Source organism: Pongo abelii, chromosome 14 (assembly GCF_028885655.2).
Source record: "Pongo abelii isolate AG06213 chromosome 14, NHGRI_mPonAbe1-v2.0_pri, whole genome shotgun sequence".
NCBI classification, from domain to species: Eukaryota; Metazoa; Chordata; class Mammalia; order Primates; family Hominidae; genus Pongo; species Pongo abelii.
This window is the reverse complement of record NC_071999.2, coordinates 47,211,315-47,228,761: the sequence shown is the minus strand read 5'-3', so window position 1 is coordinate 47,228,761 and position 17,447 is coordinate 47,211,315. Positions and strand designations below refer to the sequence as shown.

General features: G+C 37.7%; 1 protein-coding gene across 10 annotated transcripts in view; it reads right to left on the bottom strand.

Annotated features, from left to right (window-relative positions):
* DGKH (diacylglycerol kinase eta) overlaps positions 1-17,447 on the bottom strand; it is a 204,216-nt gene that overhangs the window by 12,631 nt on the left and 174,138 nt on the right. For 5 of the 10 annotated variants that reach the window (XM_054528950.2, XM_054528952.2, XM_054528951.2 and 2 more), the window contains 5 exons: positions 13,656-13,761; positions 12,597-12,689; positions 8,899-9,018; positions 8,450-8,558; positions 6,849-6,979 (listed from right to left, as the gene is read on the bottom strand). In XM_054528950.2, coding sequence (XP_054384925.1) covers positions 6,849-6,979; positions 8,450-8,558; positions 8,899-9,018; positions 12,597-12,689; positions 13,656-13,761 — 559 coding nt within the window. Of the gene's footprint in view, positions 1-6,848; positions 7,082-8,449; positions 8,559-8,898; positions 9,019-12,596; positions 12,690-13,641; positions 13,762-17,447 lie in introns of those variants that run through there. The other 5 variants (XM_063714798.1, XM_054528953.2, XM_024230941.3 and 2 more) reach the window with 3 other exon arrangements.

Here is a 17,447-nt window from a genome sequence, read left to right as displayed (position 1 = left end):
ATATTAAATTTAAAAGTGAGATCTAATTCTAGAGAAAGATACCAGTACCTGCTACATAAATTTGAACTGTAAATGCATTTGCAGTTGCATTACAAGTCTTCGATTTGAGAGGAATATTTAATTTAAATAGTCTTTATACTTTGTAATGTATGTGTGTAAAAAATTACTTAAACATAATTATCTGTTGGTTGATGCTTTCCCTCAAAACACTATTGGCTCTTTTCTCTCAAAATTGTTATTCTTGCTTCTTAAAGAAACTTCTTATAAGTGCCAAGAATTCAATATTTAACTTTCAGAAACAGATGATGACTGCAGAGTGCGCACAGCAAGTACTTTGCAAATATTTGTTGCAGGAATAAATTAAACCTATCCAAGGATGAATAACTGCTAGTTATTCACTCTCTGAAAAACTAAAAGAAAGAGTTAAGGCCTCCAAATCCTAGCTTCTTTAAGTGAAAGGCATAGTCAGTTTGCTAATATGTGAAGTCAAACAACTTCTTCAAAAAAAATCGAAATATTTGAAAATTATTTAAAAAATGACTTCCAAAATGGCCTAAAAAATGGTTATAAAATAAAATAACTTCTCTGAGAAGATAAAGATTCCAAATATCCACCCTGTTTTGTAATTTATTTATTTTTCAACTTTTAAATGAAATAGATCAAACTGGTTTAAGTCTTCGGTCATTGTCTCTCTCTTTCTCCCCTTTACCCTTTAAGAGCTCTTGGAGTTCTTTAGCAGTAATGAATCCTTCTGGAAAATACTGTTTCCATAGCCAATGCTATTGTCAAACTTGAGATAATTTCAAGATATTTCATAAATATTTAACTGACTCAGAAAAATATTTTCTCCTATGACACAGGGCATCCAAAATTAGTCCTAAGGCAACTATACATTTCCTGAATATGTGCTAAAGTATCAAGCTTAAAAGCAAGGCCAAATCCTAGAGGAATATACCGATGCTTGCTACCTAAATTTGAAATGTACATGCGTTTACAGTCACATTTAGATTTTTTGAGTGGAATATTTAAATATCTGTACAGTTTGTGAAAACATAGGTATCCAACTACAAAATATATTTAAACATTAAATATTTTATTTTAGGCCATAAATACATTGTATTCTCAAGACTAAATCTTCTTTGGGGGAGGTAGAATCTATTTAGAATTAATATTTTGGTATAAAATGAGAAGAATGTTTTCCATAGAATTACATTAACTTCTTAGCTATACTTTTTTTTAAATTAATTTCATTTAATTTTAAGTTCCAGGGTACATGTGCAGGATGTGCAGGTTTGTTACATAGGTAAAAGTGTGCCATGGTAGTTTGCTGCACCTATCAACTCATCACCTAGGTAGTAAGCCCCACAGGCATTAGCTATTTATCCTGATATTCTCCCCTCCTTCTGCCCCCACAACAGGACCCAGTGTATGTTGTTCCCCTCCCTGTGTCTATGTGTTCTCATTGTTTAGCTCCCACTTATAAGAACATGTGGTGTTTGGTTTTCTGTTCCTGTGTTCGGTTAGAGGATAATGACGTCCAGCTCCATCCATGTCCCTGCAAAGGACATGATCCAGTTCCTTTTTATGGCTGCATAGTATTCCATGGTGTATATATACACCACATTTTCTTTATCCAGTCTACTATTTTTTGTTTTTTTTTTTTGAGACAGAGTCTCACACTGTCGTCTGGGCTGGAGTGCAATGGCGTGATCTCGGCTCACTGCAATCTCCGCTTCCCAGGTTCAAACGATTCTCCTGCCTCAGCCTCCCAAGTAGCTGGGATGATTTGTATTCCTGCTGGTATATACCCAGTAATGGGATTACTGGGTCAAATGGTATTTCTGGTTCCAGGTCTTTGAGGGATTGCCACACTGTTTTCCACAATGATTGAACTAATTTACATTCTCACCAACGGTGTAAAAGCTTTCCTATTTCTCCACAGCCTCACCAGCACCTGTTGCTTCTTGATTTTTTAATAATTGCCGTTCTGACTAGTGTGAGATAGTATCTCATTGAGGTTTTGATTTGCACTTCTCTAATGATCACTGATGTTGAACTTTTTTTCATATGTTTGTTGGCCACATGTCTTCTTTTGAGAAATGTCTGCTCATGTCCTTTGCTCACTTTTTAATGGGGGTTTTTTTTTTCTTGTAAATTTGTTTAAGTTCCTTGTAGATTCTGGATATTAGACCTTTGTTCAGATGGACAGATTCAAAAATTTTCTCCCATTCTGTAGGTTGTCTGTTCACTCTGATTATAGTTTCTTTTGCTGTGCAGAAGCTCTTTAGTTTAATTAGATCCCATTTGTCAATTTTGGCTTTTGTTGCAATTGCTTTTGACGTTTTAGTTTGAGTTCAATATTTTTATGCCTTCGAGGGTATAAGCTGTAATAAAGCTATGCTGTGACATTTGTTATATCTTTATTTTTATCACATATCACTATATATTAATTTTTATCATATTCTTTTTTTTTGAGACCGATTCTCACTCTGTCACTCAGGCTGGAGTGAAGTGGCATGATCTCAGCTCACTGCAACCTCCGCCTCCCGGGTTCAAGCAATCCTCCTGCCTCAGCCTCCTGAGTAGCTGGGACTACAGGCATGTACCACCATGCCCAGCTAATTTTTGTATTTTTAGTAGAGATGCAGTTTCACCATGTTGGTCAGGCTGGTCCTGAGCTCTTGAACTCATGATCCACCTGCCTTGGCCTCCCAAAGTGCTGGGATTACAGGGATAAACCACCGCGCCTGGCCAATTTTTATCATATGAGTAACTTTCTCTTTCCTTGGATTAACAGTCCAAATTTTGACAAAGCATGCTTTGTAGATATTCAGTTATCCTTCCATCCATGCATACACAACTTTCCAAATAGAAAAAACAAAAAATAAACTAAACAAAAAACCCTCACCATATGTTTACCATTTTCTTCGGTGTCTCTTTTTTCTCCTACTGTGTTCTAGCAAAGAAAATGATGCAATCAAGTTTGTTTCCTTATCTGCTAAAGCACATTGGAAATACTTTCCTGGCTGGGCATGGTGGCTCACACCAGTAATCCCAGCATTGTGGGAGGCCAAGGCAGGTCGATCGCTTGAGGCCAGGAGTTCAAGACCAGCCTGGACAACACAGCAAGACCCTGTCTCTACAAAAAATAAAAGATATTAGTTGAGTGTGATGGCATGCACATGTAGTCCTAGCTATTCAGGAGGTTGAGGCGGGAGGATCACCTGAGCTCAGGAGGCTGAGGCTGCAGTGAGCCATGATTGCATTACTGTACTCCATCCTGGGTGACAGAATGAGAGTCTATCTCAAACAACAACAACAACAACAACAACAATATATATATATATATTTTTTTTCCTTTTCCCAACTTGAGACTGTGATGTTACTATGTCTAGTTGTTTTGGTGATATGGGAGTAACACTTGAGCTAATCTCTGAGCAGGAGCTAACCAGGTGAAGGGTAGGGGAAGAAGCACAGCAAAAGAGAGTACTCCCTAAGGTGAGAAAAGGCGTAGGATTTTTAAGCAACTGAAATAAGGCCAGGATGAATGGAGCATAGCCCAGGGAGGAGCCAGAGACTTCACAGGAGGTTGAATACATAGGCAGAACCTTGTAGGCCTGTATAAAGATGTGAGTTTTTATTCCCTAGAAATGGGAAGCTACTGAAAAGTTTTAAGCAGAAAAGTGTACACCTGATTGATGATGCTAAAATAACACTCTGGTTGCAATGTGGATAATGGACTGCAAAGACAAAGAGTGGCAGCAGAAAGACCAGTTAGGAAGCTATTGACCTTACACAAGCAAAACTGTAGCATGGAGCAGGATTGCGGACGGGAGATAAAGAGAAGTGAATGGAGATTAGAATCAATATGACTTGGTGATGGGCTTGATGGGTTAGGGGAAGATGGACAAAAAAGAGGAAGGTGCTAAGTATGACCCTCATTTCTCTGCCTAGAGTGCCTGGAGGGCCAGAAATCTGATTTATAAAATGCAGAGCACTGGAGAAGGGGCAGAACAGGAGTGCAATAGGAGCTCAAGAGTTGCTTTTGGACATGTTAAGATTGAAATTCTCTAACCTAAGTTTCCATCAATGGATGACTGCATAAAGAAAATGTGGCACATATATACATTGGAATATTATTCAGCCATAGAAAATAAATTTTAAAAAAGAATGAAAACATGTCTTTTGCAGCAACTTGGATGGAACTTGAGGTCATTATCTTAAATGAAACAAGAAGACACAGGAAGACAAACATTGCGTGTTCTCACTCATAAGTGGGCGTTAAATAAGGTATATACATGGACCTAGTGGAATGATAGACAATGGAGACTTGGAGGGGTAAGGGAGTGGGAGGGAGTGGATAAGAAATTGCTTATTGGGTACAATATATGTTATTCAGGCAATGGATTCCGTAAAAGCCCTGACTTAACCACTATGAAGGTAATAAAATTGCGCTTGTATCCATATATAGATATATATTCATTTTTGGAGACAGAGTCTTGCTCTGTCGCCTAAGCTGGAGTGCAGTGGCATGATCTCGGCTCACTGCAACCTCTGCCTTCTGGGTTCAAGCGATTCGCCTGCCTCAGCCTCCTGAGTAGCTGAAACTATAGGAGCGTGCCACCATACCTGGCTAGTTTTTTTGTAGTTTTAGTAGAGATGGGGTTTCATTGGGTTAGCCAGGATGGTCTCGATCTCCTGACCTCCTGATCCGCCCGCCTCGGCCTCCCAAAGTGCTGGGATTATAGGCGTGAGCCACCGTGCCCAGCTGTACCCATATATTTTTGTATAAATAAAAATAAATTAATTTTTAAAAAGCAAAAACAGAGATTGACATCCCTGTATAATACCTGAGTACCAAGTAGCCGGTTGGTGCTATAATCCAAAAGTTCACAAATCAGGTCAGGCAGGACTGAGAGAGAACCTGTGTGCCACTGACATATTCACAAGTAGTACCGGAAGTAATGGAGTACCTAAGGAGTGAGTGATCCCTCACCAGCATTTAGAGGCATCAGTCTGAAGGACTTGCCGCTGCTGACAGCTACAACTGCAGAGAACAATGGGAGCTCTTCTCTAGCTTTATGATTTTGTGCTACAGAAGACTCTTTCTGTGAAATGTTCCTTTTCTCGTCCACCCCCCACATCTTGTTTCAGACCCAATACAATTTTTAAAATCCATGTCAATACAAATGTCTAAAAGTTTTGAGAGAACGTAATTTGCATTAAAAATAAAAAAAAAGAACAAAAAAGTCCCATGAAAAGCAAAAAGAACGTTTTCTAAGATAATTCTTAACCATCTCCTTTCTATTCTTTTCTAACTTTGCCTTAGTGTATGTTTTTCCATTCTACACATTCATTCTGCTACATTCATTGTGTGTGTACCTGTATATTTCTATATGTTTTTATGTATATATATAACACGTATGCATATATGCATTTATGTATGTATATTTTTTATACATACACACACGATCTTTTCCCTGAATGTATGCTTATTCACAGCAAATGTGATGCATGCTTCTAGAGGACAGGTATCATGCAGAGAAGCTAGCATAATATATTAATCAGTCGTTAATAAATATTGGTATCTGCCAAGAATATCAGAAGTTACACAAACATGTTGGATATCATGATGCCCCCTACATTTACTTTTTTGTGGACTCATTTCAAGCTTGGAAGCCAAGTTTTGCTTTATGAACTCTAATACTACATATTTTGCTATGTTCCAGATTTAGGACTCTCAACTAAGGTAATTAATTAATTATTTTATTTTATTATGGCTAAAGTTGTTTAGGTATAAGTGGTGCTCACCTTTTGATGTGCTAAAACTCTTTGTGAATCTGTTTAATAAAGATCTTTATACTACCAATTATCTATTTAAAGATCTTTGCTAATGTATTTGTAGACAAAGGTGCAACAGTTCATTAATTTGTTAGGAATTCTTTGTATTATGATAAAATTTAATGCATTTTAGAACATGGTCTACATAAAAGGGATCACTCCAACAAATGTTACTACTTATTGGAAATTTAAAATGGCAATATGTGGTAAGAAAATACAACGTGACAAAATCCTACTCCTAAACCTTGGCCAGAGAGCCTACTTCAGCTGTTTCTACTACTACTGAGACTTCACCCAAAGAATAAAAGGGAAATGCCTCAGGTGGTGAAGGAATGGTTTTCTCTAACGTCAATTCACAAATAGGCTCTGAGCTGTTTTCTAGCAAAAGCTAGGCAAAATTTTTACCTCGTTTACTAAAGAAAAACATTTCTTTTCGAGAATAATAGAATTTTAATAATATGTCATAGAAAGGAAATTTGAATTTCTCAGTCTAGTTATTCATGTGACCTAAAAAAGGCTGATTTAGAAACACAACAAATTGTAAGACTCTAAGTAGCCATTGCTGTAAGTCTCTCTTCTCATTCCATATGTTAGAAAGGCTTTGTTACTGGTATTTTGAATTAATTTTTAGTTGTTAACCATATATTAGATTTTAGTCATTTTCAGCCAAATTATCACCTTCCATGCTGATGCAATAAAATGAGCTGATGGAAACATGATCCATTTGGAAATACTAGCACAGGAACAGTCATATCACTGGATGCAGAGAAAAATTACTAAGTTCATGCTAAGCTTTAGCTATAATAGAGTGATTCTGACAGGAAAATACTGCTGACATTCTTGTTAAAAATCATACAAGAAACTCAGACCACAGGACAGTGAATGTTAGGTTACTACACATTTGCATAACATAAGCGAAGCTAACAGCACATATCAGAAGAGGCACAGGAGAAAGGATTCCGTTTTGCAATAAAATTTCCAAGAACAGAAGAGCACAAAGGAAATACCTTAAGATCTCGCCTTTCCAGATGCAAAAGTTCAGCCCCTCTGATGTCATGACGGATGAAGATATCTTTGTACTCTCCCAAATTGAGCAGATCCAGCCAAGCAGCAACTTCCTCTGTGCCCCATTTCTGAACTACCAAAGTTAAGAGCAAAACCCCCTTAATTTCTACATGCTCAATGCATTACAAAGCAAAGGTTGGCCAAAGAAGATGCAAAACAGAGTGCAGCGGCAGTGCTAGCAAAAGAAAAGGTTAAAGGTGTTGTTTCAACAAAACTATAGTTCCACTCTTTCCCATGCAAGTTACACACTATCAACACAAGGATCCGACTATACAAAACCATTTGCTGCTGTGCACCCATGCTTAGCTTTAGTCCAGTTTCCTCATTAAAGCCACCCAACCTACACAATATGCATACAAAATGTATTTCACATCATTAGGATCAATGGTGCAAGCTCTAAATAAGCTCTGATGATTTCCTTCAGACCCTGTATGAAAACGGCTATAGACTGAAATGAGCTACACATGCTAATTACAACTTAAAATCTGATATGGGGTATTCAATTTTACACAGACTTTTCTGCTTGAAGTCTTGCTGACTTCAAGTGTAGTCTTGATTGATTCTCCTACTACTGATAATAACGGCAATCAATGCGCTGTTAAATCACAATTTAATGTCATTTAAAAAGTCCATAGTACTGCTCTCTGACATTAGTTGGATTACATTATTTTTAGTGTGTATCATTTGCTTATACATTTTATTCAACATTGATTAGCTTAATAAAAGCCTACTTATTTGCTGTATTTGGTTTTTAAATGGCTTTCATTAGCTGCTTTATGAATATCACAAATAAGGCTTTACATCACTTTTTTAAAGATAGCGCATTCAGAAGAATTTATAAAATTATTTGGTTATGAAAGGCAGCTACCAATGTATAAACAGAATTTGAAGGTGCTTTAGTACTAGCATACCTGTACATTTAAACTCTAAGGAAAAGTGAAAAAGGAACCAGAGAAATAGCAGCCAAGAGGGGGCTTAATCTTTGCTTGAGAATGCAAGCATCACAGCATATTGTCATTGTCGAGGGGTTGAAACAGTGTCCTCAAAACAGGAGAAAGGGAATATATAACTTTAGGTGGAAAATATATTCGGCAAGTTAAATGAGTAAATGAAAGTTTCTATGTTCCATTTATCAAAGTAATCTAAAAATTGTACTTAAAAGAAGAAAAACAAATTATACACTGATGCTTTGACTTGCTGTTGAGAAAGAACCATCTGAACAGAAATGCTGACATCCACTAAAGAAAGTAGAAGCAAATTAGCAACCACTTCATTTTTTTGTGTGCTTCCTTACTAGAGATTCCCACTGATACTCAGATGTGTTTTAGGTATGAGAGGATTCCTCTATGGTAAAATTCATAAAGCATGAAATTCCCCATTTTAACCATTTTAAAGCGTAGAATTCAATGACAGTATGTTCATCACATTGCGCAATGCTCAACCACCATCTAGCTCCAGAACATTTTCATGACCTCCATGATGTCACTTTAATCAGTTCTTTTTTCATAATGTTATATTTACCCTTCCCATATGGACCACCTACCAGGCTGTGAACTTGTCTTCTGCTTCTGAACCTTTTCCTTTTTAAACTTTGGCACTATTCGAAATACGGTGCTTCTGTTGTTTCTTTTGGTGCAATCCATAGGAGGTTCCTGTTCAAATCGAGCAAGAAAAGAATTTTTTCAGGATATGAAAAGGAGGAAAACCTACTCTGATAATAGGGATAACACAGGAATAAGTTATAAACACTAAACATTATAGAACAGTGATAACTTCTTCAAAAAAATTTCACAATGTACTACTGAAAATGTCCCAATTCCCCTAAAATGCCTTTGTTCACATAAATGCCTTTTCTCATTTGTTCAAGAACAGAACATTTGAAAGTAGTATTCAAAATTCATTTTTCCCTAAATATCCCTTTTTCAAAGATGAGTTCAAATTCTATAGTGATATGGTCTACATTTCTAGAGAAACAGGCTGAATTTTACATACCTCATCCTCATTTGGGTGTAAGATATAATAAAGCCAAGGAATCTCTGTGAGTTTCTGTAATTCCACCTCCACAGAGTGTAAGGCATTGGATACCCGCTCTTCATGTGGCGATTCCAGCTGCTATTTACCAGCAGATTAAAAGACAAAACAAAACAAGACTCAGTGGCCAGCCTCAAGCAGAATAAATCATTGTACTTTGACAGTGAACAGCCTCACTCCTTATTAAGGTAGCATTTTTTAAATTAAAGAATATTGAGAAGAATAAATTCTTTTATATTGACTTCATTTTAAAAAATCTGAATAGATTTAATCTAATCATTACTTCCCAGAGATCATATGAGTAACTAGTGTAACTTTAATAACTTCATAGAAAAAGTATTCTTTTGGTGTTTTTTTCTGTGTAAATGTCTTCTTTCCTATCCCCCTCCTTCATGCTTTCCAAGCATTTATCTACCAATTCTTCCTAGTGGTATAAGTGTGCAGTCTTACTATTCTACTTATTTGTGCCAAAAATCTTTCTGATTTAAATAGGTCACCAGGCTGGGCATGATAGCTCACGCCCATAATCCCAGCACTTTGGGAGGCCGATGAGGGCGGATCATTAGAGGTCAGGAGTTCGAAACCAGACTGGCCAACATGATGAAACCCCACCTCTACTAAAAATACAAAAATTAGTTAGGCACGGTGTTGGATGCCTGTAATCCCAGCTCCTTGGGAGGCTGAGGCAGGAGAATTGCTTGAGCCTGGGAAGTGGAGATTGCACTGAGCAGAGATAGCACCACTGCACTGCAACCTGGGTGACAGAGCCAGAGACTCTGACTCAAAAAAAAAAAAAAAAAAAAAAGTCACCCCATGAACAAATAATACTTTTTAAACTGGCTAAAAACTTGTCATATAAAAAGAACTGCAGAAAAATCTCCTTGAAAATTTAAAGAATAAGCTTAAGGGAAAAAAACCATGAATCTTGGAAAATCTGTGATGAAAAACTGTTGTAAAAATTAGGGCAAAGCAAAAAGCTCAATGGCTTACCATCTGAAACTGGGTTTGGATATTTCAAGGAGAATTTAACTGCTCACCTATTATCTGCATTAACTCATTGACAGCAGGTATTAAAATGCACTTACAAGTTCAATAAATGAATAAAGATTAAATAAACATTCCTCTGCACAGAACTGGAAGGCAGTCGATTGGATTCTACTCCTGGCCTTGTAATTAACTATGTAACCAAAGGAAGGTTAATTGACTTCAGAAGACTTTATTTCTTCCTCTGGAAATAGCACAAGGTGATGATGATGATGATGACGATGACTATTTGAGACAGAGTCTTGTTCTGTTGCCCAGGCTGGAAGTGCAATGGCGCAATGTCAGCTCACTGTAACCTTGGCCTTCTGGGTTCATGCAATTCTCATGTCTCAGCCACCAAAGTAGCTGGGATTACAGGCACATGCCACCAGGCCTGGCTAATTTTTGTATTTTTAGTAGAGATGGGGTTTCACCATGTTGGCCAGGCTGGTCTCAAACTCCTGGTCTATGAGACCTGGAGTCTCATAGAGACTCCATGAGCCACCTGCCTCAGCCTCCCAAAATGCCGGAATTACAGGCATGAGCAGAGTCTGGCCGACTAGATTATTTTCGAGGTCTCTTCTAGCTAATCAATATATTTACAAATTACTTTAAAATTATAGAGTTCTTATAAATATGTTTATAGAATTTTAGAACTAAAAGTTCAGAGATAATATTACTGTTATTATGAACTTTTTTTTTTGTTTCCCCTTGTTATTCACAGTATCTACCACTTCTAGTAGTGATTAAAAATATGGAGATTCTTGGCTGGGCGCGGTGGCTCATGCCTGTAATCCCAGCACTCTGGGAGGCCGAGACGGGTGGATCACTTGAAGTCAGGAGTTCAAGACCAGCCTGGCCAACATAGTGAAACTCTGTCTCTATTGAAAAGAAAAAAAAAAAAAAAAGCCAGGCGTGGTGGTGCGCGATTGTAGTCCCAGCTACTCGGCAGCTGAGGCAGGAGAATCACTTGGAACCAGAGAGGCTGAGATTGCAGTGAGCAAAGATCACGCTACTGCGACAGAGTGCGTCCCTGTCTCAAAAAAAAAGGAGATTCTCTACCCTGTTGTGTTTAAAATTCATTAATTTTCTTTTAGTCTAAGAATATGTGTTATAAAATGTATAAAATGGTTATTACAAATTCATTCTGGCACTAAAATGTAGAGTAAACCTTAGTTGCTCTCAAATATAATCAACTCCTTATTGTGATATCACTATTGTCAAAAGTTTTGGTAAAATTCACCAGTACAGATTTTAAATCAAAATTCCTATTTAACAATGAGAGAAAATTAAAAGTGGAGAAGGAAAGGCAGTCCATATTAACATAATAAATATTAGCAAGGTAGCACTCAGCAGGTACTTTTCGTGTAGAGAAAATAAGTACAGAATAAGTTATGCTTTTAGTTGTAAGAAACGATCGTCATAGGTCGCTGGATTTCCTATAGGACCAGTAGAAGACTCTGGTTAAAAACAGTTGTGCCAAAAAAAGCCAAGAAGGGGCTCCATTGGTTTTATCAAAAGAGATAACCAATGTTTCTTTGTAAAAGGTTTTCTTCATAGCCATAGTAGAGCCAGCCACCTGTTGTCCCAAGGAAGCTGTGTTTCAGTTTCCTTTGGAGGTAGGTAAGAGCGATGGCCTTCATGCAGCCTTTCAGCTTCTCTTCTCAGAGCAAAGGATGCCCCAAAGGTGGCACTTTTCTGGACCATAGGCGAAAACAGAAACCCTAAGCTCAGGCACTTAATAGCAAGGCTGTGGGACGCACCTCCCATTCATTCACCCACTGTGCCAGATACTATGACTCTTAGTATCACTTTTATTTAGGTGTAGATTTGCCCAACCAAGTGAGAAAATTACTTTCAAAAGAAATGTTCTAAGATCATCAACTACCAATTAATCAGAATTGTAAAAAGGAATAAAAACAGCAAATGAATTAGGCCTTCCACACAGTGACAACACCATGTGGGAATAAGCCACAACCGAACTCTAGGTGGCGGCAAGAGCCAAGATGTTAGAATACTTGAAAATGGTGAAGTATTTATAAAGAAAGGCTAACTCGTGCTGCTAACAAAACAGGACATCCACAAGCTTCCAGCCATTTATGCTTGAGATCCATGGACTGTGGTCAGATTCAGACTTGGCCTAAACTTGATTTCCAGGACCAATCTGGATTAAACAAGGCAGAGTTCTTGAAATTTAGTTCTTCAAACACTGTGTCTAGAAAATGTCCTCTTTTAAGCAAACCTGGAGGACCATAGCAGTCATATTCAAATGTTAATTCAGGGAACAAACTCCATGAGTTCCTCTACTTGTGTGCAATAATAAGTACCTAAGGAATGTCTACTACACTTTATAAAGCTCTCACGTCTCTCAAAGCTGAATGGGGCAGAGCAGGGCTGCCTAAAAACAGGATGGCATATATGAGGGGAAATCTCCACTCCTGTTAGCCTGAATCATGACTCCCAACTTCAGCCATATATTTTCTTGAAGACAAAAGCCAGGAGAAGAGGCAGCTCTCAGGATGGAAGCCAGAAGGCTGCTTCTGCCTTAGAATCTGCCAAATGCCTGTTCCCCAATGAAGGTAAGACCCAGATATTTAATTCATCATTCTTATGTTACCAATCATTCTTTTCCTTACCAAAGGAACCCTGCCAACTAGCAAAGATTCTGTTTCATTATACAGCGCCTTCACATTGATGGCTATTTCAGTGGCAGTGTCTCTTGTAAGACTCTAGAAAGGAAGAATATCAAAGACATGTGATCTGTATTAAAATAGGATTTCATTACCAGTAAACACTTTAAATTTTATTCTTATAATTTAAATTCACAGCACACATTTTTTAATCTACCAAAATTCTATAATTGCAAAGTTTCATACATTTGTTTGTATGACTATCTCATTATTATTATATTACAGAACCAAAAGAATGCACTGATTACAGTGAATACACTCAGGATCACATCTCCTACCTAATGAATATGTATATGCTAGCACCAGCATATACATATTCCCATTAAAAAGTTATGTCAAAGAAAACTTTTACTCTCAGTAGCACTAACCATATTGCTTTTTAGACTATCATCTTGAGAACAAGCACTTAATTGTATATTAATTTAAGTAACTTCAATCAAATAATTTAAAAAAATAACGCTATCAGTTTTCTCCATACTATATAGCATTGTACCATGTAGCACATTTTAAGAGTTATATTCTATCCATTCTATTATTAACTTCTACATTAAAAATTTTACAGAAGCATCAATTTCCAATTTAGCAAAACAAAATGAAGTAGGAATAATTTCAGCGCATAACTTCAAAAATGAATGAATATCTCTAACAAAATGCACGTTGATGATATCTAGGCTTGCCCTTTAACAAGGTGCAGGGCAGAAGGTAAGGTAAAAGAAGGAGTAAGAAAGGATGACAAAAGTTAAAAAAAGAAAGAAGTGAAGACAGATGGAAGGTGACAAGTGATTGAAAGTGAAACATAAAAAATGAGAGAATTTAAGAGCAGGAATGGAAAAATAACAGGAAAAGGAAAATAAAAAGTCGGCCACGATTTCACCGCAAGTTTGTAGAGACTCATATAGACAACATAACTTTCTTTCACAGGGCGTGGTATATTTTACAGTATTAAAATACATGCGTAACACCCAAAATAATCTGTGGAATGAGAATTTACCATTAGATCCTCACCTCCGGGCACCTTGGGTTGGCTTTATTCAGGGCATGGGAGCAGGCATTCACAGCATGGGCCAGTTCTTGCTCCAAAAGACAGTGAATTGTGGCTGCGTCACAGATCCTAAAAGCAAAAATGAAACAAATGAATAAAAAACTTTTTTGAGTATTGCTCATTTTTTTTGAAGTATAGAAATGTTAGGATAAAACAAGTAAAAAATATATGAAGATCAGTACGGAAGAACACTTTTAATGGCTGCTCAATTATGAATGGCACAGGTAGATCTATAAATCCAGACCCCACTGCAACAAAAAATATGAAATAAAAAATCTTTGTATAAAAAGTTAGGCTTAAAAATCAGAGGGAGACATATTGAAGTGCTATTGTGAAGAATGAAATATAGTAATACTTCATTTTGCAGTATCCTTGGAAAGTAAGAGGGATCACAAATATAAAGACTAGAAACTTCTCTTTCATTCATTGAAACTGCAAATGCAACAGATTAGGGAAGAGCATTACCATATTTGTCATCAATACACAAAGTGATCATAAGCAGTATATAAGTTAATATTCACAGCCTTTAAATGTAGCTATGATTTACTATCTCCATATTATTGATGATGACATTGAGGCTCAGAGAGACGTGGTATGCATACAGAGCTAGTAAATCGTAGAGCCAGGTTCGGAATCTATGTCTATTTAACTCCAAAGCCTGTTGTGCCATACTCCACTGGTATCCAAACCTCTAAGAATAGTCCTGAAAAGACCAAATTCTGGAAGGCACTAAGGCCAAGGACAAGAAAGGAGAAAAAGTTCCTCCGATTGCTAGAAAATGATGTAAGTAAGGCCTGCAGATGAGCAAGAAGGCAGGGCTGTTCAAGTGTTTTTTTGCTTCTGACAGCTTCATGGAGAAATATTTTCTATCTGGAAAGGACAGAACAAGAAAAGGGACCGAGGCCCTATATAGCTGAACCAAGAGTAAAGAAAAAGAATTTAATTCTTAAGGATTATACAATGGATGTCTAAGGCACAAAGAAGCTTGCAAATGTCACCTCAGCACTACTATCAGCAACCTTGAGAAATCATGAAGAATGGGCTATTTTTCAGAAGAACAGAGGTAGATAAAGGTTATTCTAATTTTCAGAGAAAGGGAAAGACGTAAATCAACTTCAGATCAACATTTCTAATTGCCTACTGAATCTCCTAGGTATTTTTAATGTAATTTAAATTCTAAAGTCCAACATGGAACCCATCATTTTCCTTCTAATACCTACTCCTCTTCCTGAACCCTATGGCTCCATCAAAGGCACTCCACAATCATCCAGCCATTCATTAGAACATTAAGGTCAACCTGTCTCCTAATTAATGACCATTTACCAATTTTAAATCCTAAACTGTCTTTAATCTCGCCTGCCCTTTCTATCTTTACTGCTTTAGTCTATCATTTTTTATAGGGACAACTTCTACAGCATCCTCAGTGTTCACCTCGCCCCAGCTTTGCTGTCTTCCAAAAAAACCCCTCCACACTACTTCTAGAACAGCCCAATAAAGATCTGGCTCCTCCTCACCTCTTCATCTACATTTCACACACTCTTGCATATACTATGCCAACCTTTCAGTCACCCCAAACTCTCTGAGATTTCCTGAAAGTAGCATGCATTCACTCTCCTCTGGGCCTCTTCCTAAGCTGGTTCCCATGCTTAAATTGCTCCTTTTCTTACTCTTCCCTCAAGACTCGGTTGAAAGGTCACTTCTTCCAGGCAGCCCTCCTTCACTGCCTCTGACTTCCTCTAGAGTGTATCTAGAGAGTCCACTGTGTGCCTCATGTCAACACTTTGGCCACATTTCTCCCTCCTACTAATCTGTGAGCAAATTAAGTAGGGCTGTCAAATAATCATCTTGTGTCCCCAGCCTAGAACAGTGCTTGGCCCACAGAAGAGGCTCAAAAATTGAGTATGTTTGCATAGTCAATGAATAAATTCTGAAAATAGACAAGTGAGCCTGATTTCATCCGCAAAATTTAAAAACAGATGGGGAGCCAAACTATGTTAACCAGAAGCAAGCCTAGTCAACCTTCGCTTTCTTTTTACAAAAGATTATTTGGTTGGTTCACAGGATGACAACATGGGAAGTATATTTTGGTTTCAAAAAAACACTGTAAATTAGAGGCCACAGAAGTTGTCTGTAGTATCTAAAAGAGATGTATTTACTCTAAAACTAACAAACCCTATGGATAAGAAGCCGAGATGTACAATAATGTAGCTGTGTGGGTATACCTGAGCAAATATTCATTTTCTCTTCCCTTTCTTCTGAGCTGCCCAGTATTTTGCAGTTCTAAGACTTGATTCTAATTCTGAATGTTGGTCCAGCAGTAGGGGATGTATGCCTTTTCTCTTGTCTCTAACATCTCACACAGTCTAGTTATCTAGTAAATATTTAAAGAGGAGAGTAAGGAATGGGAGGGGAGCAGATGGCAAATAGTAGAGAGGAGGAAAGATGTGAGTTAGCCCCTGAAGCCACTGAGCTTTGCTTTCCTTCTTTTCTTTTTCAACATTTTTATCAGTGACCAGATAAAGGTGTGGGAAGAATCTAAAGTTACTATGCACAGAGCACACAATATGCCAGACATGATGTGTGATATCGTTTGGCTGTGTCCCCACCCAAATCTCATCTTGAATTGTAGATCCCATAATCCCTATGTATCATGAGACCAACCAGTGGGAGGTAACTGAATCATGGGGGTGAGTTTTTCCTGTACTGTTCTCGTGATAGTAACTAAGTCTCACAAGATCTGATGGCTTTATAAAGGGCAGTTCCCTTGCACATGCTCTCTTGCCTGCTGCCATGTAAGACGTGCCTCTGCTGCTCCTTTGCCTCCTGCCATGATTGTGAGGCCTCCCCAGACATGTGAAACTGTGAGTCTATTAAACCTCTTTTTTTTTTCTTTTTTTTGGAAATGGAGTCTCTTGGCTCACTGCAACTTCCACCACTCACGTTCAAGTGATTCTCCTGCCTCAGCCTCCCGAGGAACTGGGACTGCAGGTGCCCACCACCACACATGGCAAATTTTTGTATTTTACTAGAGACGGGGTTTCACCATGTTGGCCAGGCTGGTCTCGAACTCCTGACCTCAAGTGATCCACCTGCCTCAGCCTCCCAAAGTGTTGGGATTACAGGCCTCTGAGCCACTGTGCCTGGCCTTAAACCCGTTTTTCTTTATAAATTACCTGGTCTCAGGTATTTCTTCATAGCCATATGAAAATGGACTAATACAATGTGCTTATAGCACTCATCCCTAGAGCCTCATTTAATCTTCACACACCCTGGTGAAACAGCTCTTATTAGCCCCATTTGGTAGATAAGACTCAGGTGAAGAGGTAAGACACTGGCCCATGGTCCCTCCTCCCCTCTGAAGTTTTCCCTGGTCATAGTGATTTTTATTTGTTTAACACTCATAGGCTTGCTTTTTATCTCATTTCTGTCTATTGAAATTAATGTATGTGTGGTCTCAAAATCTCTCTAATAACTTGTCAGAAACTGTTTTTTGAAGTCTTTTTATTCTTTTTGCTCCTGACTCTCCTCTGGAACAGGATTAATGCTTAGACTTCCCTCTCCATTCCATAAACATTTAATTAGTAATTAGAAGGCAACATGTAAGTGGATAGCATAGTGTAAAGATGTATATAAAATGGAGAAATAAACAATAATGGAAAGAGTGCTGTGTGAAGAAGAGTAATTGCATCTCTTTTTGATACCACTACTGAAACAATGTATTAAGATTAAAAAAAAAAAAAAATTGGCTGAGACCA